The sequence below is a fragment of the Nomascus leucogenys genome, chromosome 18 (genome assembly GCF_006542625.1).
Source record: "Nomascus leucogenys isolate Asia chromosome 18, Asia_NLE_v1, whole genome shotgun sequence".
In the NCBI taxonomy this organism is placed as follows: Eukaryota; Metazoa; Chordata; class Mammalia; order Primates; family Hylobatidae; genus Nomascus; species Nomascus leucogenys.
Genome location: NC_044398.1, coordinates 55,627,479 through 55,652,954, shown reverse-complemented (window position 1 = coordinate 55,652,954; position 25,476 = coordinate 55,627,479). Strand labels below are relative to the sequence as shown.

The following is a 25,476-nucleotide window of genomic DNA, read 5'->3' as shown; positions in this document are numbered from 1 at the left end:
AGAAAACTGTCAGTGATTTTGGAGAAGGAGAGGGCCATAAACAGAGATAGAAAATAATTCTGGTGCCAAGTGAAGGACGAAATGGAGACCGAGTCAGTTACGACACAATTGCTGAATCCAGATTAAAATAATAATAATTATTATTAAAGGAATCTGAACCAGGACTACAGCTCAGACTTTTGAAATAACGTAAATCCCTGAGCAGGGAATTGCTGTTCTGTGAGCCACTGTTACTGATAAGAGAGCATCAAATTTCCCCAAGGTGTGAGGCAAAAAAAGATGGAACTCTCCCCTGCTGTGGGAGCCACAGCACATCTCACCTGCAGTCTGGAAAGAAAATAACTCTGGATTAGAAAACCGATGGAAGCAGGGGCCTCGCGAGAAGCTACTACAAAAGGACACATCTGAGAAATTTGGACATCAATTGATTAGAAAGGAAAAATCGAGTTAAGCAGTAGAATGAGCCCTCTCTTTGAGCTCCAGGCCGCTGCAATAGCAAGAACCATAGAGGCACAGGAGGCAGCTGCCCTCACTGGCCAGGTGCTCTGGCCATCACTGGCCAAAGAAGAGACCCTGGACTGGATGATCCCTATCACTCTAAGCTGTGCTCTGAGACCACCGTGGAGGCAGGGTGCATGCTGCCACTAGAGCTGGGGCACGCCACATGGAGACCCACACCCTCACCTGCTATTTCTGTGGACAAAGAAAAGTTGCAGTGTGAACTCCGAAAAACTGAGAGAGGTCTCAGTTAGTTTTGAAAGTTTATTTGGCCAGGGTTGAGGACGCACGCCCGTGACACAGCCTCAGGCGGTCCTGATAACATGTACCCAAGGTGGTCAGAGCACAGTTTGGTTCTACGCATTTTAGAGAGATGTAAGACATTGATCAACATATGTAAGATGAACACTGGTTTGGTCTGGAAAGGCAGGACAACTCGAAGTGGGAAGGGGGCTTCCAGGTCATAGGTAGATAAGAGACAAATGGTTGCATTCTTTTGAGTTTCTGATTAGCCTTTCCAAAGGAGGCAATCAGTTATGCATTTATCTCAGTGAGCAGAGGGGTAACTGAATAGGATGGGAGGCAGGTTTCCCATAAGCCATTCCCAGCTTGACTTTTCCCTTTAGCTTAGTGACTTTGGGTGTCCGAGATATTTTCCTTTCACACATGTTTGAGAGTCTACCTTGTGTTTACTAAATACAGTGTCGTGGGAGCATGGGATGGGGGTGAGGGTTGAAAAATTACGTGTTGGGTACAGTGGTCACTATTTGGGTGCTGGGTACACCAAAAGGCCAGACTTCACCACTACGCACTATATGCATGTAATAAATCTACACTTGTATCCCCTCAATCTATTTAATTTTTTAAATTAAAATAAATAAATACATTTAGTGTCAATCTGGAGTCTGAGACACGGTACCAAGAAACTGAAGCTTGGTTGTGCGTGCCCTGAGCCTGTCAGGGTGGAGTGCCACCCGCTTACGTGATTTGTTTATTTTAGGGCCAACTCTGTGACGTGGAATCCACACAAGATGATGGGAGTCCCTTTGCAGTGCTCTGCTCTCCTGGTTAGAGAAGAGGTATGTCTCTCCTGACTCTGTGTCCCAGTCTGTGCATGGGCTTTGACTGTCACTGTCACATAAAATGCGGTTGACTTTCTCTGGAAATGTCAAGATCACCGGGTCTTCTCCATGGTGCTACTCACATTCCCCAGAGAGCTCTTTCTAGATTCCTGTCTGCAGGGTGAAGGTCTGGTGCCTAATGGGGAAGAAAGGATAAGAGGACCTCAACTTTCAGAACATAAACTTTGACCTAATCTCCATGTTTTCAGTATGATACCCCTTTCCTCAACTGTTCCTGCATTCCCCCAATCCAGAGACCCTCTATGTCACTCTCTCAAAAATTTAAATTTCCAGGTTTCTTTTTTTTTTTCTGGAATCTGAGAGGAGATCATTTTTCCTATATAACAAATATACATGATATAGGATTAAGGGTAGTGTTAGGATCCAGGTACATAACATGTATATGTATGTGTGCATGTTCTATCTCATGATTACAGTCTATCTATTTAATATTTAAAGCCGTGTTCAAAGTGTAGGGAAGCTGCATCCTTATTAACCAGAAAAGAGAAGCAGCATCAATGAGCACTTTCATTCAAGATGGTTCTGTTGACCAGGCCTAGGGCCGTTCTCAGTAGGTGAGTACTGTTGGTCAAGGCCGCTGCATCTCCCTTCCGTGACTCCAGGCCGGACCCATAGTTCCTCACTCCTGCATTTATTTTGTTGATGAAACCCAAATAAGGAGCTTCAGATGATCCCCATTCAATTTTCTCTTCTTAGCATTAATAAAGCAACCCCAGATTAAAAGAATTTTTAAATGTTGATCTTCATTTACTTTTTTTTTTTTGAGACAGAGTCTCATTCTGTCACCCACGCTGGAGTTCAATGGTGTGATCTTGGCTCACTGCAATCTCTGCCTCCTGGGTTCAAGTGATTCTCATGCCTCAGCCTCGCAAATAGCTGGGACTACAGGCACCCGCCACCACACCTGGCCAATTTTTGTGATTTTAGTAGAGACAGGGTTTCACCATGTTGCTGGCCAGGCTGGTCAAGAGCTCCTGGCCTCAAGTGATCCGCCCACCTCAGCCTTTCAAAGTGCTGGGATCACAGGCATGAGCCACTGTGCCCGGCCAAATATCTATCTTCATTTACTTAAAAATATTTTGCTTTTTTCCTAATTGTATGGTTAATACATTATTTTAGAAAATTGAGGCAGAACAGAACATATAAATAAATTGAGTCACTTCAAATTTGTATAACTTAGGGATAACCATTATTACAGTTGTTAATATTTTCTCCCACAATTTTTTCTAGAAATAAATATATTTAAAATGTATAAATATATATTTATACTAAAATTGCTATCATCTACCTCATATACCTCATATATACATATTGATTCTTCTTTATATTTTACATTATATTGTGAGCATGATCTTCCAAAACCTGATTTTTAATGGCCTCATATTATTCTATCACATAATTCAATGAACCATATCTCTCTTTTTTTTTTTTTTTTTTTTTTGAGATGGAGTCTTGCTCTGTCACCCAGGCTGGAGTGCAGTGGCGCGATCTCGGCTCACTGCAAGCTCCGCTTCCCGGAATGAACCATATCTCTATAGTTAAAATATTAACCAGTGTTTTACAGAGTGACTTGATAAAATCCTTAAACATATACCTTTGATCACATTCCTGATTATTTTCTCAAAGTAGACTCCTCAAAGTGGGAGTGCTGGGTCAAAGAGTGTTATTACTTCTGTGGTTCTTAATACCGCCTGTTGTCAACTTCAAATTTACACAGCACGCCTTCTGTGTCCTCATCAGTAATAAAAATATGGACACAGGATTGAAGACAGAAACTTCCCCTCAAAATGAGATGAATGCATTGGAAAATATCCTTTTGGACTGGTTTCTCATCAGTTAAAAATACAGTCCAATGTATTATCATTTGCCCTAGCTCATGCAAACCTCAGCTACAATTACTTCAAAGGAGAAAATAAATTTTTGTTATTTAGATTTCAGCCAGATGTTTTTACAGTGGCTCCCATCATTTCCTTACAGACCAAAAGGGAAATGTGAGCCGGAGGAAAATAGAAAGATTTGGAACTGATTAGATGACTGTGTCGGAAGGACCTACTGACTGGCAATTTGATGTTACCCAGGATAGAGCCTATGGCTTGGTACCTAACCTGTACCATTCGAAATATTCACGGACTGTTTGAGTAAAACATAGAAGCTTATTAATGTTTCAGATGAGAGGAGACTGGGAGGTAGAGTAAATGTGTGTAGGGATGGAATCACAATACAAGATGATTTTTACAGACTGGAGCAGTGAGCCACATCCAAAAAGGGACATTATTATTGGAGATCATTGTAAGGCTGTGCTCTTAGGTCCGTGTATACCATGGTTATAGTTTGATTGGACAAGGAAGGCTTGTTTCTACAGCTAAATTGTTGGACTTGTGAAAAAGGCAAAGGATGTTAGCTCTGCAGGGTCAACAACGAGTCAAGAGAAAAATGCCACACAAAGTACATTAATGAAATACAGGAAGTGGAATTTCAGCAGGAGAAGGTGGTGGTCTCCCACCCTCCTCTAGTTAAACCACACCTGCTGTGCTCTGCTTAGCTTGGTATCAGATTATCCATGGGGTTCCATCAAGCTAGAGCCCAAACTGTGGGGACCAGTTGGTAAATGTGTAAGAGGGATGATTGAAATAACTAAAGATGTTTAGCCTAGGGAAGAAAAGAAAAGAAAAGGGCTGAGAGGAGGATGGCAGCCTTCACCATTTAAAGGACTCTCAAATGGAAGAGATTGGGGTTTTCGTTGAGGCTTTGGAGAGCTGGTTTAGTAACACCGGGTGGTAGAGATTTGACGGCAAAATCAGAACGTCTGACTTGGGTTCAATAAAAGGAACACTTCTAAAAATTAAGCTGTCCAACAATAGGAATAAATTAATAAGGGGAGGTGATTAGGGAGATTGGACAGCCACTTATTAGTAAGGGTGTAGAAATGATTCCTTTATTGAGTAGGAATAGAGTAAACGAGCTCTAAATTCCCTTACAAATCCAAGAGTTTATGATGCTCTGACAGCATTTGTTTATTGGCATCCAAGGAATAGTGCCGTTCCATAAGATGGTAATAAGTGTTCCCCAATAAGAGAGTTCTCAGTTTTAAAAAGGCTGGAATATATTGGTTTAGAGTTAAAAACAACTTACGTAATTTCAGGGCTTATTGGGGCCCTTAATATGCTGATACGTATTGCAGTATCTAAAAAGAAAGACGAGATGATATAGAGTTTCCTAAATTTATCTGAGCACGGGAATCTCTTTATGTACAGCAACTATTAGTATGTTTTAAATAGTTTGGGACAGGATGGTCTATAACTTTTTCATGGCTCAGGACCAGGACATCATCTCACTAAGGCCTTCTGTAGGGAAAACAGCATCCCTTTTGCTTGTCATGTTGTACAATAACGAGACTGGCTGTTCAGCATTTTTTTTTTTTTTTGAGATGGGGTCTCTCTCTGTCGCCCAGGCTGAAGTGCAGTGACATGATCTTGGTTCGCTGCAACCTCCACCTCCTGGGTTCAAGCGATTCTCCTGCCTCAGCCTCCAGAGTAGCTGGAACTACAGGTGCCAACCACCACGCCCAGCTAATGTTTTGTATTTTTAGTAGAGACGGGGTTTCACCCTCTTAGTCAGGATGGTCTCGATCTCCTGACCTCGTGATCTGCCCGCCTCGGCCTCCCAAAGTGCTGGGATTACAGGTGTAAGCCACCGCACCCGGCCATCCAGCTTTTTTAGGGCTCACGTGTTTCTGAGTTGTTTTTTTCTATCACAGCAGGAATGGGTCTGATCCATTCAGCATTCCACACTCTCTGAGGTGGTCTTCCTTAGTATTGATGGCACCAAGGTGTGAGCTTGCATGGCCTGAGGAATAATGGTACACAGTTTTTGTGACCATGAAACCAAATAAAAGCGAGTGTTGCAAATTTTCACCTTATTGGTCTTCAAGTGAATTTTCTTTTTCGAGTTCAGTATATTTCTGCTGATCTAATACAAATACATCGTATTTAATTTTTCTTATTCTGAAAAATAATGAATGGATTCCAATATATGTGAAGCCTAAACTGCAAGGTAGAGTCCAGTTCAGTTGTCTACCATTTCAGCACTCCGTCTTTCAAAACCAAATTAAAATTGTGGTTGCATTGCATTGTGTTTTAGTGTGGACAGTTTTCAGAAGTGTTCTCACTTCTAACTTCAACTAAGTGATGACACTTTAGTCTTGTCTTCTTTTGTCATGAGTCACAAAAGAAACAAAACCAAATGCCAAAGCTTTTGTAAAATCACAATTAGACAGAAGAGAACAAAATAGTCAAAGGCTTCCAATGTTTTGTGACAAATTGAAACACGGGGTTTTTAGTGAAGAGACTGGCGATACTATTTTAGTCGGAAAACATCATTCAGTCACTATTCTATGGAATAATTCAATCATTTTGCTGCCCATTTCCATAGTAAGGTTACAGTGCTGGGGCAAATGAATGGCAATTGATGATGCAACTTTCCACTTAACTATCTCAAGGAACTGAGTATGCGAATGCAGGACTGAAGCTCTGACCACTCTTGAGAGGGGAACATGACATTTCAAAGATTGGTTATTGAAATTCACCTCAAAATTGCAATGTGTGATTGTTTTTTGTTTTTGTTTTTTGTTTTTTTTAGATTTCAGCATATAAAAATGATAGCAATGAGCTGTCTTAAAAGCTATGATTTCCAAAGGGAGCTCAAACTCCCTGACAGCTAAATGATAAAGTACTTGAACTAGATATGGATGGAAATACTAGAAGAACCACACTAATAATATTTCACGAAACCAAAGAGTTTCCAAAATATTTTAATCACGACAAAACCAGAATAGTAGGATGTTCTCCCAAAGAAGGGGAACCTTTAAATATAAATGTATGCTCTGGTTGTGATTTTTATTTATCAGTTGATTTTTATAAATGTCTTCTCTTAAAAGGGAGAGTAAAAGTATAAATGTGTCCTTGCTAACCTCCGTGACATTTGACCCTAAGCCACTGATCCCACAGAGTTGACCATTACAACAACCTAGACACTCCTGTCCAGAATTGGCCCCATTCTTTTTTTTAAAATTGATTCGTACTGTTTTCTGTCTCTAAGATATGCCATTATCTCTTACTTTTATTTTTTTCTTATTAATATTTACCAGCATAAATCTAATGAGTAGTCAGTAGAATTTACTAAATTTTCTCTTCTCTCTTGTAGGGATTGATGCAGAATTGCAACCAAATGCATGCCTCCTACCTCTTTCAGCAGGATAAACATTATGACCTGTCCTATGACACTGGAGACAAGGCCTTACAGTGCGGACGCCACGTTGATGTTTTTAAACTGTGGCTGATGTGGAGGGCAAAAGTGAGTGTGTATGGACCAGCTAAATGTCAACTAAAAACAGAACCTTTATCTGGTGACCCCTATTATGAAATGTCAAAAAAGTGATTTCCAAATTGAAATTCCTTACCCAAGATTTGCTTTCTTTAAACTTGCATCTAAGTACCTTCATTCGACATGAGGAAAAATATAATCAAATCCATCATTTGTTTCTTTTCTAGCCAAATTGATTCAAATGCTCACTCATCTAGAAAACAAATGCATTTTGCTTTATATAGCAGAACACCTTGAATTTTAACAGGTGTTTATTGTTATTGTTGTTGGTTTTTGTCGCTAACTTGGTTTTTACCCAGTGATTGATCACCTGGGTAGGTGAATGCAATCTGAAAGTATAGGTCTGGAGAACAAAAAAAAGGTAAAAAGCCCACCATGATAGCTTATTTTTTGACATTTCAAGGGATAACCTCTAGTTACAAAGCTTTTTTTTCCCCCCAATCTCCCGAAATACCTAATCACCTCCTTTTATGTAGATTCTGTGTTTCCCTCTGAATGTTAACTGTAGGTGATACCTCTTTTTTTCAGTAAGGAAAACTCACTAACAGTGTGCAGGACTTGCTTGGACCTAATTGTAACCTTCCAGGAGACTACATTTATGTTTAAATGTAAGCAGGCTGGATAGGTCAAAGATTTTATTTTTAATTTTGACCAGATTCTTAACTTAAAGGTCACAAATTAGTGCCTGCCCATCTGCCTTCATTTATCTCCTGTAGGAGATAAATAGACAGAGCCAGCTGTATGTACTATAGAAACTCCAATGCAAAAAGAGAATTCGAGGAAACCTGACATAAGAGAGAAAGGGAGCGATTAAAGGTGTCAACCTTAATAACAGAGAAAGTCTCTCTAAAAGATGTTGATTTGGAAATAAAGCATTGCAATAGGAATACATATACCATAGTAAACTCTATGCACATTCAAAGGAGGTAAAGGAAGACAAAGGTTTTTAAAGGAAGAAATGAGGAAGATTACATAATTGTTTTGAGATAAATATCCTTGGCTACAAAGATCAATAACAAGGGTGATGCCAGTCTGAGGCTGGATAGGCAATTGCTAGGCAGATGTCCTTGCAGAAGGATTTTTTTGTATGTAAGGTTGTGGTGGCCTTTGAGCAAGGTTGTAATTTTTGCAGTCTTCTGTGACAGTTTTTGTTATCTAGTATACAAGGCATGAGAACCCTCTCTTCATGGTATTCCCTGGCTCTATCTATCAGGATTTTCTTAGCATTAGTGACTCCATTTTGATTCTAACGACGTTCACAAGGGAAAGCTGGGATACCATGAGGTCCTTTATGCTTGGTGGAGAGGATATACATTTGGCGCTAAGGTGTGTAAATAGCCTACTTAAAGAGGTAACATGCTCAGTCCCATAAGAAAAAGCAAATAATTTGGTCAGCAGGAGTGAAGTATACCAGGATAAGACCAGTGAATGGGTTCTTCCACAAGTCTGTGTAAAAAGGTAGGAACCATGTCCACGGCAATGCATTCCTTATGTTTTGTTTATAATTTTTTTAAAGTAACCTAAATTACTTTAAGCAGTTTAGATGATGGGGTTCTTCACAAGAAAAAGAGGGAGTTTTCGAGTGAAGCAATGTGACTCACAAATATTTTGTGGAATTTCCTTTAAGTCCATTCTGGCAAAAAGATGCAGTTTAAACAGAAAGATGGTCTTGCTTAAAGAAGAAATAACTTTTGGGTGGTTTCCAAGGATGGCTGGACTGTACATCCTTCAGGGAAGCCTCCTTAATAGTGTTTACTCCAGCTGAACTTTTTTTACATGTTGCTAAATATCAGGCAGCTACAAGAAGCTAAATATCAGGAGCTTTACATGAAGTGAAGCTCCACTGTGTTGCCTGGTAACGGTGGGGTGATGGGCCCCCTTCCTCTTTTGAAAATTGACAGCCCAACAAGGACAAGTATCTGGTCCCCGCCACCCAATGGGAGACTCATTCTGCTAGCAATAACACTTTCATTTGGAAGAAAAACCCAAAGCAATCAAGAATGTAAAGTATTGATGTACCTCCAAGCAGCTTTAAAATAAGCAGGTTTTTCATTTCATTGATTGGTGGGAATTACAAAATGATGAATGTAAATATCAGGTAACAAGCTGAGGAAACCTTGATCTCTGAATATTGTGCCAAGTTCCCTCTTACTTCAAGTATCATTCTTTGTGTCTTTTTTCCCCTGTGGTGTTTTTATTAAGATAATGATCATCAGCGATATTTATAGGAAAACGTTTCTCTCACGGTTCATCAGTTTCTGCTGCTCCCTTTCCATCTGAAGCCTCCTCTCCAGCAGGGGCAGCGCAGGTTCTTAGAGAAATAACATGGAGGGCATCAGGTGTGAATCCAGCAGCAGGACCAGATGAAGCCCAAAATAAAGGCAAGGGCCCCATGAAGTCACCAGGGAAGGGGATGAAAAGAGAAAATCACAGCCTCTGCGTTACTTATTCTTTTACTTCCTTGTGGAAACACCTCAGGTATCTAGACATCTAAGCTGCAAAAACTTCCATTTTGTTTTTCAATCTAAACCTTTGTGAATTTTTTTTGAAAAATGAAATGATAATCATTATTAAAGTAATAAGCTAAGTCCTACAATCTAGATCAAAGGTGAGGAAAATTGTATTCTCACAGCAAAGCTCTCTCTCTAGCCACACTGGCCAAGGAAGAAGTCATCCTCTTCCCGCAAGAAGAGCCATGAAAAAGTTGGCTATGATGTGAATCTTGCCTCCCCACAGGAATAAGAAAACAATCTGGAAAAGAGTAAGGAGGAGGAGAGGAAGAACATAGCATTAATTCACTAAACCCTCTGTTATCAGACATGCCTGGAGAATTTGGTGTTTTCCACATTTTCTCCTAAGATAAACCCCGTGAAAAATAGCATAAGTATAAATTATTCTTTGAACTAATCTGCTAGTGACTAATGGAGCTAAAAGCACTGATGACAGCCATCATATTAAGTCCAAATTAAGTTGATTAGAACAAATTTATGCAAAAAAATAAGACCCCTGATTTAGGATGCTAAGAGGCATACTAGCTGGTTAAGATATGGATGTTTATCATCAGCAAAGGCCCAGTGCCTACCCTCGACTCTCCTCTTACGGAGTCGGCCTTTCATTTTGTCTGCATTTTATTAAATAATCCTAGGACCTAATGATTATTTCCCAACGTTGACATATTCCTACAGTGGATAAAACTCAGTAGCCAACAAAAATAAGTAAATAAACTTAAAATTACATCTCCCCCCAACCTTTTTCTTTTTCTTTTTCTTTTTCTTTTTTTTTTTTGAGATGGAGTCTTGCTCTGTTGCCCAGGCTAGAGTGCAGTGGCGTGATCTCAGCTCACTGCAGGCTCCATCTCCCGGGTTCAAGCGATTCTCCTACATTCCCTTTTTAGGCCTACAGGAATGGCTTCATTTATAACAAGCAAGATTTCATAGCAAATCTCTGTGTGTGTATGTAGTCATACAAATCGTCAGTTTTCCTTCTGGTTTTTTTATGATTAGCTTTTCTAATTAAAAATATGGATAACAGAGGGACTGGCAAATGGCTGAGGAAAAAAAATACTAGGAAAAAATTATTAAAGGGAAATGGACATCTGGCATCCTTTGCTGAAAATGACTGAATGTTTACTTTCTCTCTAAAATATTAATTTATTTTAACAAGTAGATATTCAGCATCAATCATCGTGTCTAGTACTGAATGGGGTAAGGAGGCTGTCATTTTCCAGACAAGATAAGATAAATGCACAGAAATCCATCATAAATGACAGATTAGGACTGATCACAAAAGAAATCCAGATACATCTGGGGAATTTAAAGGATGGAGAGCTCATTCCTAGTTTAAGAATCAAGGTGATTCACAAAGAGATGACCTTTGAGATAGGACTTGAACAGGATAGGTTGAAGAAGCAGGATTTCACCCAGCAGTGCTGTGAGAAGGCCATTCCATGGAGTGGTTGAGCAGGAGTTCAGTGCATATTATGAGAGTAAGGGAGAGTCCAATTGACTGAAGGGCGACTTGGGAGCTACGTTCCAGGTGAAAAGTAACAGAGCCTGAACTAGGGTGGTAGCAGCAAAAATTGAGATAACAGCAAGGGATTCGGTAGTTATTTCAAAGACACTGTCTCTGGGGCCTGTGAATGTTTATAAAAGCATTTCAAGAAGCAGAGAATGATCATGACCAGCTCTCAAGATGTCAAACCCCAAGACCACATGGAGGCAGCAGCTGAACACGTGAGATTGCTGAAGTATTTAATGAATGAAAGAATTTTGAAGAATCTCCTGAAAGCCTTCAAAACCTTGAAAATAAAATGTGGGTCTTAATCCCATAAATATTCAATATGAATGGGAGGCACCCAGGGCACACTACAGTTTTCTGTGTCATTCCCCGTGTATGTCTTTAGCCCCCAACTAAAGGAGCAGTCACATGGCCCATGATCATCCCCATAGCAAGGTCCCAGACCAGGGGAACCAGAGGTCTTTAGTAATCCCATTGCTGTTGCAGTGCAAACTCTTCTTCGTGGGAAATCAGAGAGGCATCATCATTCCCATCTGATCAGAGAGATTAGCCAAGGCCATTCAGCTGGACAGGGTCAGAGGCAGGCTGGTCATGCCATATCCTAGATCAGATATGCAAAAGTTTAAACCCAACTCCAGACTGGTCCAAAGGATCCAGGTGGGAGAAGAGCAATTAGCTTCCCACACTTCTACCTACAGTCCATCCCAACTGAACCCAAACTGTCAGGTCATTCCAAACCAATTATAATCTCCTTAGCACCAATAGATGCACAGAGCTCCTGGTATGGGTGCTGGCCAAGCATCAGTCATCAGCCCAAGCTCTTCCTAGGGAGGCATCAGGAACCTATCAGCCTCCTTGAGCCGATCAACCTGGGGCAGCAGTCTCCAAAAAAGTGAATTTCTGAACCCATTTGATATCTCCAGGGCAGCTTGTTCTTAAGCCTGCTTCAGATGTCACAAGTCCCTAGGCTATGTTGGGCCCCCTTAGCTGAGATGATGTGATCCTGTATGAAACAGGCAAGTGGGCCCATCTCATCTCCATTACAATTGCTTTCTCCAGGTTCCCTGCTGGAGAAGTTACTGGTAGGCAGGTTCAAAGTGCTTCTGAGATGAGCACTGGCTTTTTCTCTAAGCTTTCTCCTTCAGCACCCAGTAAACACCCAAGGAGATAAGAGGGAAGCCATTTTGAAAAGTAACTGTCTTGTCTGTCCCGATGTCAGTTAAACAGCTCCAGTCCAAGACTGTTGTGTTGGTTTTCCCAAGTCTGGATTCAGGGCTTCCAGACCCAGAAACTAAAAGAAATCAGTGATAATGTTCACCCATTACAGACACGTGAGTCATTTATCTGCCCCCAAAAGAGAACTCTACAGAGCTCAACAGGCTAACAAAGCATCTGGGTGCTCCCTAAAATTCCTGCATTCATTTGTTCAATGAAGTCAGTGAGCACCTACCCAATTTGTCCTGTATCAGGTACACTGGCAGACAAAGATGGGCTCTGGGAATGGAAAATGTACACGTTGGAGGGGGACTAAGCAGGCATTCTGGGGGGTCTCTGGTGATGCTTTTTATCTGCAGGAAGAGAGTAGCTCAGCCCTCCTGTTATTAATGACTTCCATGATTACTCCTGTGAATAGCAGAGGCACATTTTCCCCTTGAGTAGTCAAACTAATTGCCTGGGGAATGGAGGCTCTGAAAGAAAAGGAGTCCCGTGTAGAAAGCAGTAATGAAAGGGAACAAAAGCACCTGACAGGGAGAGCAATGAAGAGAAACTAGTGCTGAAAAAGCCTTTGGAAACAGCCTTGTGTGGAGAAAGTGCCAGACGGGGCTAAGACGGAGATGGCAGGATGACCATCATTCTCCAGGGAAATCGCTTCCTCCACACTCTTAGCCTGCCTAATGAGCTGTGTCCTTCTCTTACCTAGGGGACTACTGGGTTTGAAGCGCATGTTGATAAATGTTTGGAGTTGGCAGAGTATTTATACAACATCATAAAAAACCGAGAAGGATATGAGATGGTGTTTGACGGGAAGGTATGTATTTGGATTTCTACAATCCCAGAAAGTTTAGTCAATTCCAACCCTCATCACTGATATGATGTAAATGATGTGCTGTCCAGGTAAGTGGGACCATCACAGAGGGGAGCAGTGGATGACGGGGTAGCTATTCCGAGCTGGAATAAAGACCAAACTCACCAAGTGGTCCATATAACATTATCAAAATCATGCCCTCCAATGGCAATTCCTGATTGAAAAGTGGGAATTGTGTTTTGAACCTGCTGAATACATCGATTTGAAATGTTCTTGGAATTTTCAAAATTGCCAGCCTGGGCCAAATGTGAATCTTCCTTTCCTCTTTGTAGCCTCAGCACACAAATGTCTGCTTCTGGTACATTCCTCCGAGCTTGCGTACTCTGGAAGACAATGAAGAGAGAATGAGTCGCCTCTCGAAGGTCAGTGCTCCAAGCTCCTCTGATACATGTGTGTATTGAGCCTTTCATGTGCACATCTTCTTTATGACATATGCCTGTGGCCTTAGGAGAGAGCCTACCTGGGTACATGGGCCCATTCCCGTCTGTGGACCTCCACAGAGCCCGGACATATAGAGCCTGATATATGCAGACATTTTTCTTTTTTTTTTTCTTTTTTCTTTGTTTTGAGATGGAGTCTCACTCTGTCTTCAAGTTGCAGTGTGGCATGATCTCAGCTCACTGCATCCTCCACCTCCCGGGTTCAAGCAATTCTCCTGCCTCAGCCTCCTGAGTAGCTGGGAATACAGGCACCCGCCACCACACTCAGCTAATTTTTGTATTTTTAGTAGAGATGGGGTTTCAGTATGTTGGCCAGGCTGGTCTCGAACTCCTGACCTCAGGTGATCTGCCTGCCTTGGCCTCCCAAAGTGCTGAGATTACAGGCGTGAGCCACTGTGCCCGGCCTATGCAGACTTTTAACAACTCTATTTGCTTGTTTTCTGAGAGTGAGTTTATGATGTCTTAAAAGAAGTAGTCAGGCGATAACCTTTGCTGGCATTCACAAAGCAGCAAGGATGTTGCTGAAGTTCATTGATGTTCCAAGTGAAACTGGTGCTCAGTTACAAGCACAAGAGAGACTTTAGGTACCAGAAATGGTTAGCAAACAACACTGCTTCTGACCCTCTTGAGCTGCCAAGGTCAAGGCTACCCTGGGTGTGTCCTTGGAGCTGTGGTGACCCCCGGAAGGTAGGAGGGCAAAGAGCAATAATAACAGCCACTGTTTTGAGTGTGTATTGTGTCCCAGCTCAATATCAGGTGTTAGGTCACTTAAAGCCTCAGAGCAACCTGACATGGGAAGGATTGTCCACCCATCTTGCTGATGGAGAAACTGACGCACAGGGAGAAAATGTAACTCCCAAAATCTCACAGAAAGTCTGCGTCCAGATCCTAAGGGCTTGAGCTTTAAATTATACTGTGGTCAGTAAGACACCCTTAATCTTTCATCCTCTCCTGCTCCCAGCACTTATACATGGGTGAAATGGGGTTTACAGTGCACATCGAAGCGGGGTATATGCAGGACCTGTCCCCCATCGAAACTAGGGATGGTCGTGTAGACTTGGATCTCAGAGTTGATTTGGTTGGTTTGGGGGTTCTTTTCATTTATCATAAAAGAGGGAACCTCCTCCAGTCACTGCCAAGAGCCCCACAGGCTGTCCCCTCACTGCTCAGGAGATTGGGCTGTCTCATTGACCTTTGGGAACACTTTAGTTCCTTCTATGTAAAATGAAGAAGAGGATTTTGTGTAGATATAAAACCTTCACTAAAGCTTTTACGTGTTAACATCTGCCCTTAAGCAACCCAAGATCAAACTCCTCATCAGAGAAAACTTCCACATGGCTGAGGTCTTTAAACCAAGCCTCCTAATTAGAGTAGTGATTTGCAATCCTGGTCATACATTAGAATCATCCAGAAACTTTATAAAAGACACTAGTGACCAGGTCTCACCCTGAAAATGTAATCAGATTGTGCTTCGATGGGCCTGGGAATGATTCCGAAAGTTATCCAGATGATTCCAGTGTGCAGCTGAGCTAGAGAACCCCTGATCTAGAGGAAAAAATGGAAGAAAGCTTCTAGAACCAGGATCTGTGGTGTGTGTGTCTGAGCTGGAAGGGGCTGTGGTTGTGTTTGATGGTTTAGTGAAGTTGGTTCATTCTGGGAAATCAAACTCATAGAGTGGGAGGGAATGAGTAGAGGTCACATTGGATAAGATGATCGATGCAGGCAATAACAACGAGAATAGGAGGTGTGGGTGTCTGCTGTCATTTGAGAGGAAAAAATTCATATTTTTCCTGGAATTTTTATGATATACCTTCATAATGTAAAATTTCTTAACAACGACTTATTTGACCAGTTAGTTAGAAATTAGATGCCTCCATTCTTTTTGCCTTTCACTTCCTTATTGAACTGACTGACCAGAAAGAGAATCCATGGACTAGTTTGGCTGATTTCATTTGTTGAATCAGTCCATTATCACTGGGCTGAGGGATGGAGCAAGATGGGAATACAGAATAAAAACTTTTTTTTATCATTTTCTGAACAAAAGTCAACTCGGAGGCTCCCCCGTTTAAATATCACTCTTCAAATGCCTCCTAGGTTTCAGCACCTCATATGAGCAGTAATGAGAAATGAGGATGGAGATTATTTCCTGGAGATGGCAATTAGAATACTAGTAAACTGTTTTTATACTGTTGACAATTCAAATATGAAAATCTCTGGGGATTGCAAAATGAATTCTCCTGATTTTTCTCCATTTTTATTACTGTAATCAAGAGAATTCAGCAATCCAGATTTGGAAATGAAAATAGAACCACATGAATAACAAGTTTAACTTTTGTTCATCTATGCCAATGATTTTTTCAGACTTTCTGGAAAGTCACCCTTAAAGTATCATGTCCAGGAATCAGTAAAATATTCATATGCACACACACACACACACACACAGTCCCAGAGGGAAAAGAACTGAGGTGAAATAATCTATGCTGTCCAGTATGGTAGTAATAGCCACATGTGGCTATTCATATTTAAATTTAAATCATTAAAATTAAATTCAACTAAAACTTTGGTTCTTCAATTGCACTAGCCACATTTCAGTTGCTCAACTTGTGAACAATGGCTGCTTTATGGGATAACGCAGAAACAGAACATCTCCATCACTGCACAGAGTTCTCTTGGTCCCTGCCGATATAGACCCAAAATGGGGGGAAATACGGAGTTTCCTGTGTGGTTTATGGGAACCAAAAGAACAAAGTTAAATTCTGGACAAGACAAGGCAGAGAATTACTCTTTGTACCATCTTGCCTGATTCATAGCTGTAGTGCACAATAGGAACTCAAAAATCATTTGTTGAGCTAAAATTGTATCTTAGTCTGGTTGGGCTGCCAAAACAGACTAATATAGATTGGGTAGCTTATAAGCACAGAAATTTATTTTTCACTGTTCTAGAGGCTGAGAAGTCCAAGATCAAGGTGCCAGTAGATTCTGTGTCTGGTGAAACCCCTACTTCCTGGTTCATCAACAGCTTTTTTCTCCCTGTATTCTCACATGGCAGAAAGAGGTCAAGGGAGCTCTCTGGGGTCCCTAAGACTGTGTCTTCCTGACCTAATCACATACCAAAGGCCCCACCTCCTAATATCACATTAGGGGGTTAAGATTTCAACATATAAATTTTGGGAGGACAGAAAAATTCCATCTATAGCAAATACTTTAGGCATATTCCAGAATAAGGAAGGGAAACAACATTTAGGAGGCCTAATAGTGGCTCATAAGCCTTTTTCTAGAGTGCACTAGTTTGGGGACAAATATCTGGATAACAGAAGTTATTAATAAAGCAAGTACAGTCATATCTTCATGAGGGTGGTAAACACGAGAATCCAGTCAGTGTGCTTCCTGCTGCCGTGTCAGGACTATGATCTTGCAGATGGTGCTTCGTCCCTGAGGTAGTGGAGATGATGAATGCTTGGGGCACTTTGAGGATGTGACGCCACACACATGCCTTGGACACAGGGAGGGGTAGCAAGTGAGCTGTGCCAATGTTTACCAAACAAGAACCAAAAGGGCTGGTCTATTGATCACCTCTTGTGTTTCTTGTTCTTCATCTTCTTATTTTAATTTTTGTTATTCTTGATCATTATCTGGTTCTGTCAGCTTTTATAGTCCTACACTGATTGGAGGACTTTTAAAAGGTTAGCAGTGGATTTAATACTAAATTTGTAAGGAAGTAGCCTTGCCTTATATTTAACACAGACTCCTTGAAAGTGTGTGTTATTAAGTGCAATAGAGGATTTAACTGGTGAAATGCTAGCATTTTAGAATTTTTTTTTTTTAAGACAGGGTCTCACTGTTGCCCAGGCTGGAGTACAGTGGTGCCATCTCGGCTCACTGCAACCTCCACCTCCCAGGATCAAGTGATTCTCCCACCTCAGCCTGCCGAGTAGCTGAGATCACAGGCTCACACCATCACACCCAGCTAATTTTTATATTTTTTGGTCAGGACAGGGTTGGGACGGGGTTTCACCATGTTGGCCAGGCTGGTCTCAAACACCTGACCTCAAGTGATCTGCTCACTTCAGCCTCCCAAAGTGCTGGGATTACAGGCATGAGCCACCAAGCCTAGCCAACAGTTTAGAATTTCTCATTTAATTATTCTGCTTTTACATTTTTCAAAAATTTCTCACAGTCTTCCAAAATGTAAAAACAAAGAGGTTTTCTAAGACATAGTGAAAAATACATTTCTGTGATATATTTTAACTTTATTTCATGATGCTTTACTATGCACCCTCTTTGAAAGAGACAAATGTGGATTCCAATTATGGAAAAGTCCCCTGGTTATTGCTTTCTAAAGGACTGAAAAAGCTAATGGCACAAGAGAGAAGACAATACCCTAAAATTCTTAAGGCAGCCCCAAAGAGCTCTTGTTGACTATACCTTTAGCGAATTCTTCAACATGCAACCACTCTTTCTCAACTCGCGTTCTTTATTTAAGAAAGCTAAGAATCCAACCAAAAAGTACAAAAGCCTAGAAATAAGTGAAATCTCTATGTATTTCATCCAAAAGACTACTGGGATGGCTAAATAGTAGAAAGGAGAGCTTTATTGATGATATCAGTTTGCAAACGGGGAAGAGACAGCCTCCAGCATGTGCGGAAGGTGCCCTCTCTTCCAAGAGGGGAAGGGCAGGTTGGGTTTTATGCCTCACAGGGCCTGTATCACACAGTAGAGTCATACATATTCGGTAGGTTTTGGGGGGAAGCTATCCATATTTATGAGGGGAGCTGAGCACATGCAGAATGAGTAAACATATATGTAACATACATCCCATGTTCACTTCGGGGCAGGGTTTTAGTGTTAGAATGAGGTGAAATTTGGCTCTTCATGTCAAAAGGTGAACTGTAGGACATAAACACAGTTTGTGCACCGCATCTATAAGCTGCTAAAACTGGCTTAAGGTCTGCAGTTGATTACCAGGAAAGAATGTGTGTAAGGTCAGTCTTCTGTCTAGTCAGAGTTATAGTGGTCTGGTTAGTAAATCAGGGTAAGGAGGGGGTCTCATAGCGCCTATTGTTAGGGAATTTCAATCATTAGGAATTTAGTAATTTGCCCTCTAGCCAGGCCCTGAACCCTGGACCCATCTTAGTTGATATAGGAGTGTCTATTTTGGCCTCACAGATCACATATATTCATCAGAATAGTCTGAATCTTATTTTCCTTCTTAACTTGCAATGAGTGAATATACAACGAAGTAGATGTTCATGTTCCAGCTAATTTTAGTTCATCAGCATTTTCTGGAAGCAACCAAAAGTCATATGTATTTAGACAGCTGTGATTTCTGCCAATTCAGCTTGCTTCGGGAACTGAGGGGATTCAATCTTATTTTATGCCAAAATCTGTTTGCTTGTGGCTGTTAGCATTAATCTTTTAACCTTTGATTTGCATTCATCTGAAAAGCTGGAGATGATTGTCCTTAATAATTAGTGCCATTCTTCTGTATTTTTGCTTGGATTGCCCGTGAAAACTAAATGAGACTTTAATTTACTGAGTAAAGCTCTGTCATTATTTTATCAGTTCTAAAGGGCAAGCGTGATTTATTATACAAATAAAACTAAGGAATAGTTATGTGACTTGTCCTTAAATTCCTGCAGCCAAGTGGATTTGGAATTCCTTTTCTAATTTGAGATTTATCTTCGCAGGAACCACATTGACTTGACATGCCTCACAACACAAAGGATAAATTTCATGCCTCTCTGGCTGGAATATGCTAGTAGATCTATTTTCAGAAGTTAATCTCAGACTTGAGATATTTAAATTCTTCTTCTTATTTATTCCCTGGGATGAGTCCAGTGCTCTGCATACATTCTTAATGCTTTAGGTGAAAGAAGGATCAGGCCAAGAGAAACATTCCTCCCCATGGAACAAGGGGTGGGAAGGGATATAAGAACTCAACCTAGAGTCAGAAGATCTCAATGCTGGAATCATCATCCACATTCATTTTTAGATAAGGAAATTAGGTTCGGAATGAGAAGTGAAGGTGAAGTCTACCTGTTGACCTTGTCTTTGGTAACTAACAAATGATTGGACCCAATGGGAACGTTGCTGATTTTATGCATTGGATACTTTGAAGATGAAAACTTCATTATAAACCAATGATTATTTAAGAGTTGATATTTATAAGCCACATGTTCATAACAGCATTCCATTTGAATTGAACTGTCTATTTAAGATAAATCCAGCTGTGATAGAAGGCATGGTCTCCATTTTGAACCGGGTTTCTGACCATATGAAACTCAAATAAGTCTAAAAGTTTCTCTGATGTCTATCTACCATTTGCAGCAATGAAGATCAGATATTATATATTTACAAACTCCAGTGGTAAATATATGGATTGTATGTACAGTTAGACATGATTTAAGTTTTTGCTTCCTAGATAGCTGTTTCTATTATGCTACTCTTTATAGCAATAAGAATTTAGGAATCCCCCAACATGAACCAAGCACTGTGCTGGTAAACAACAACAACAAAAACAGTAGAAGACACTGTGTCTGCCCTCCAGGACCTGACAGCTGAGGTAGAGAAAGAAAATGTATTTGCTCAAAAGTAAGAGGATAGTAGGAAATTAGCATATAGTCAGAATCTATGGGGAAGGATCATGGATCATATGTTTACAGCTTAAAGGGAGAGAGCTACTGATGGACACTAGAAGTCAGGAAAGGCTTCATAGCAGTTGTAGGACTTTGGTGGAATCTCGAAGTGTGTGTAGGATATGAATCAGAAGAGAAAAGAGATGGATTCTAAGCACAGAGAACAGGTATGACATAGTAACACTGATGACAAGTGTGAAGGGATAAAAATACCTATGGTAAATTCAAGAGGTATTTAATAAAGGAGTCTTGTCAGAGTTGAAGATTCATTTTGACAAGCGGTGGAAGATGAGGCCTCATAAATGGATGATGAAAGGTCTTTAAACTGAACTAGAGTTTAAACTTAATTTCATATACAATAGAGAACTACTGAGGCTATAATCAACAATCTGGCATAAATAGAGTACAATCTTGTCTGTGGTGTGCTATCCTGTCTGTGATATGCAACATATGTTAAGTCCTTGTGGGTTCAGCTTTTTGTCCAGCTAGTTATCATCATTATTAAGGATTATCTTTCAAAATATCTTATAAAGTGAGGCACTGCAAAAAGAGAACGAAAAGAAACTAGAAAGCTCTAGGGTTTCAAGAAAGTTGCCAAAAGTCTGCTCATCTTCATGTATCACCTGATACTGAAACTTACATTTTGGTAACAATCCTCTGAACTGTTTTTATTCCAATGTTTTTACATTTACTGTGGGGGGTAAACGCCCCCAAACGTCTTGCTAACCCATTTAGCCTGGGGTCAATACTAGATTCATCCTGTCCTCCCAAAACACTAACTGGAAAGTCAAGGACAAGGTGGCAGGCACCTGATAGTCTATCACTTATTATTCCTCTTATCACTTGCAGGATCTTGAATGTGTTAGACTGTTCTAATTCTCTGATCCCAAGAAAACTTGGAGGTAACTCTTTCAAGAGAAAACAATAAGGTTCTGACTTGAGCTAGAAATAAAGACGCTGCTTGCTGTTGGTTCTTTGACTCAGGGGAGAGTCCCAGGAGAAAGTCACTATGCTGACATGGTCTGTCCCACAGGTGGCTCCAGTGATTAAAGCCAGAATGATGGAGTATGGAACCACAATGGTCAGCTACCAACCCTTGGGAGACAAGGTCAATTTCTTCCGCATGGTCATCTCAAACCCTGCGGCAACTCACCAAGACATTGACTTCCTGATTGAAGAAATAGAACGCCTTGGACAAGATTTATAATAACCTTGCTCACCAAGCTGTTCCACTTCTCTAGGTAGACAATTAAGTTGTCACAAACTGTGTGAATGTATTTGTAGTTTGTTCCAAAGTAAATCTATTTCTATATTGTGGTGTCAAAGTAGAGTTTAAAAATTAAACAAAAAAGACATTGCTCCTTTTAAAAGTCCTTTCTTAAGTTTAGAATACCTCTCTAAGAATTCGTGACAAAAGGCTATGTTCTAATCAATAAGGAAAAGCTTCAAATTGTTATAAATACTTCCCTTACTTTTAATATAGTGTGCAAAGCAAACTTTATTTTCACTTCAGACCAGTAGGACTGAATAGTGCCAAATTGCCCCTGAATCATAAAAGGTTCTTTGGGGTGCAGTGAAAAGGACAAAGTAAATGTAAAATGTATGTTGACAATAAAAACTCTTGCCTTTTTCATAGTATTAGAAAAAAATTTCTAATTTACCTATAGCAACATTTCAAATGTATTTAAATACATATAATTTTACAAAAGGAAAATATATATATTAAAAAAGATATCCTATTTTGTAACATATAGATTTTTATTTTATATGGGTTATACAAACTGCAGGGGCAGATATAAAAACTAAGCCAGATTTATTTTTCCTTTCTCTTAATGGAGGCACAATAAAACACTTAGCAAAGTTATTTTGAAACATCGACCCACGAAATTCTTAAAAGGTATTATTCCTTCTTTCTATACATGTTATGGCTTATCACATCTCTAAAGTTAGTATTTCAAGACAAACACAAAAGAATACTGCAAGTTGTTTAAAATAATTGATCCCATTGGCAGTAAGATTCTCTTCCCCTTTAAGTTTTCCACTCATTTTACTCTTGGCGGACTCACTCTGCAAGCGTGACAAACCAAGCTTCATCTCAGATTAAATTAGGGTAATTGTCTCTATTCTGCTTTCCAATTCGGCCTGTTTTGAACAGAAGGTTGATGCTCGTTCTTGAGGCATCTTCCAAATAGTATTCTTTTATTTGGTCATTTGAATTAATTAGAGAAAATAAAAATAAAACCTAATCAGCCTGAGCAAAGAGGAATGAAGCACACTCCCAGAATGTGGTGAGCCCAGAAAATTAAAGTTGGCCTTGGGAGAAGAGATCTCTGTGGGACAATAATGACATCATCCTGGCGCCATATTGCCACTGTCCAGGAAAGAGAAATTTACCTCCAGGCCAGTTGCGCATTTCCATCCCCTCCCCATTCCTCCCCACAAAGTCTCTCCCACTAGACTCCCTACCACTGGGACCCAAAATAATTACTTTATATTCCATGGGTGGTTGTTTTTCTTCCATGAAATAAGCCTCTCACCCTAGATTTTGAGGCATCATCTTAAGATTTTCCTTTATCCATCTCCCATCGAGATCCAAAGTGACCAGAATATGCAGAAATAATAAGATCCTTAGAACTCAAAATAGTATTTTTAAAAAATCCTTCTTTCCCTGTGAACCTGATAGAAAAACATGAGCTAACAAAAGCTTCCATAGATATTTATGGGGTCACACATCGTCAGATTCCAAGTGCTGATAGGAGAACAATAGATTGATATGCAGACTGCAAATGCAAATTTAGGAACATTCTCCATTTCTGAATGGACCAGGTAGTTCAGTACTCAGACTGCAGGTATACAAGGGAAGAGAGAAGGCCCTGCCCTTCAATGGGTAGAAATGCCCTACAATATAATATATAGAAATGCCCTATAATATAACCACAGGATCCAGCCATCTGAAATTTTCATAAGCTTCCCCCTACATTATTTCTCCCAGGCTATATGCAAAAACAGTGATAACTTGATATGAACATGGCTTTGGGCCCTTTCTGTCTAGAAAGCAAATGGGTTCACTATGACAATCAGAAGTAAACTCTTTCATCTGTGCCACAGAATTTCATGAAGGAATAACCTTCCATTCTAGGCTTTGTCTAATGGCCAAGCATCCCTTTCCTTTCTCAAAACTGCCTGCTGAGAATAAGCACATAGCTGCCCAACTATCCAGAGCCTCAGGCCCAAAGGTTCCACTTCAGAGACAGAGATGCTAATTGATCCAACCTGCTGTCCTTCTTGGAGAAGACAGTGGGGCCCAGTGCCCTGGTGAACCAACCCTGCTGTACTCCAGGATGCTTTATCTTTTGGGTTACAGATCCTAGATTATAAACTGCTGCTCTTTAGGTTAATGAGATGGTAAAATTGTAAAGGACAATTTGTGCCTATATATGAAATTCCAGCAAAACAATTCTAGCGACAACAATAGCTCTTCTTCCCCACTCCCCTACCCCTTCCCAGTACTCCTTCAAATTGGCTGAGAGCCTTGCTCAGTCCTGTGCAGGGAAATCCTTACCAACTGTAGCCCGAAGAAGGAAGCAAATAAAAGCCTAATAGGTCCCAGTAGTTTAATAAATTGTCTTGAAAGGAGATGTGTAATCAGGTCAGAAGAGAGTGGGGGAGGAAGGTAGGGAGGGAGGAAGGGAAGGAGGGAGGGAGGAAGGGAAGGAGGGAGGGAGGAAGGGAAGGAGGGAGGGAGGAAGGAAGGAAGGAAGAAGGAAGAAGGAAGGAAAGGAAGGAAGGAAGGAAATGAAGGAAATGAAGGGAGGGAGGGAGGGAGGGAGGGAAGAAGGGAGATTATTTTGAATATTAGCCCAAATTCCCAGTGCCATGGGGCCCATTCTTTACAAATCTTAGAAAAGTTTGGTTTTAGCTTTAATCAGAACTGACATGGCCATTTTCATTTATACAGCAATATTGTGTTTATCATTTAAAATACTTGAACAAACAAGTGTGATATGTCTTTATCTGAGACCTATACATGGTATGGACTTCATATACCATCACAGGATGTGAGGAAAGAAAAGGAAATCAATTCTGTCTGACTGTGTTGCCTTTATTATCTGGATAATACTGTCTTGTCACCTCAGATTGGGGTTGTGCACTTTAGATCTGAACTGTACAGTGTTGCAAATCAACATGTGTTTCCGTAAAAGCTTGTACAATATATTATTGATATGTCTTTTTCTGTGTGGTAGCTGTATTGAACTTTGATATTATGAAAACTACATTTGCATCTGTTCCTGTTCTCTCTCTCTCTCTTTCCTAACTATCTGCCCTCCACATTGGCTCTAATTGAGAACATGCCCTCAGCTAAGTCCCCTACTGAGAAACTTCCTTTGAGAATTGTGCGACTTCACAAAATGCAAGGTGAACACCACTTTGTCTCTGAGAACAGACGTTACCAATTATGGAGTGTCACCAGCTGCCAAAATCGTAGGTGTTGGCTCTGCTGGTCACTGGAGTAGTTGCTACTCTTCAGAATATGGACAAAGAAGGCACAGGTGTAAATATAGTAGCAGGACGAGGAACCTCAAACTGGGTATCATTTTGCACGTGCTCTTCTGTTCTCAAATGCTAAATGCAAACACTGTGTCTTTATTAGTTAGGTGTGCCAAACTACCGTTCCCAAACTGGTGTTTCTGAATGACGTCAACATTCCCCCAACATTACTCCATTGCTAAAGACAGAAAAAAATAAAAACATAAAATATACAAACATGTGGCAACCTGTTCTTCCTACCAAATATAAACTTGTGAATGATCCAAGTATTTTATCTGTGTTGTCTCTCTAAACCCAAATAAATGTATAAATGTGGACATATCTCGGGCTGTGGATAATTGTTCTGACTTTGTCTTATGGTGGAGATGATTTTCAACAAATTGCTAGAATCAAAGGCCCTTCACTTGTGAAGGAGCTTAAAGTGTCTTTGGGTCTTTTGTAGGGAAAAAAAAAGCTCTTCTGCAGCTGCCCACACTGTAGCTTCTGAAGGATATCTTTGCCCCACTCTGATTTCTCCTTCAATCAGCTCTGATATTTTTTTAAAAAATATTTTATTATGGAAAATTTCACATAAGAAGGTGGAGAAGATAGTATAAACTCCTGTGTAGCCTTCACCCAGATTCAACATCTACTGATTCTGAGCCTGAATCTTGTTTCATCCATTCCCCCACCCCTCTCCCTCCCCAACACTAAATTATTTTTATAGGAACCTCTAAAAGATTAGGAAT

General features: G+C 40.4%; 1 protein-coding gene across 1 annotated transcript in view; it reads left to right on the top strand.

Annotated features, from left to right (window-relative positions):
- The window catches only part of GAD2 (glutamate decarboxylase 2), a 93,295-nt gene extending 68,228 nt beyond the window's left edge, over positions 1 to 25,067 (top strand). Inside the window, exons 12-17 of the mRNA XM_003269375.3 lie at positions 1,499 to 1,577; positions 6,843 to 6,992; positions 12,961 to 13,068; positions 13,398 to 13,487; positions 21,234 to 21,441; positions 24,545 to 25,067. Of these exons, the coding sequence (XP_003269423.1) occupies positions 1,499 to 1,577; positions 6,843 to 6,992; positions 12,961 to 13,068; positions 13,398 to 13,487; positions 21,234 to 21,407 (601 nt within the window). The 3' untranslated portion in view covers positions 21,408 to 21,441; positions 24,545 to 25,067. The remainder of the gene's footprint in view (positions 1 to 1,498; positions 1,578 to 6,842; positions 6,993 to 12,960; positions 13,069 to 13,397; positions 13,488 to 21,233; positions 21,442 to 24,544) is intronic.
- Positions 25,068 to 25,476: the final 409 nt, after the last annotated feature.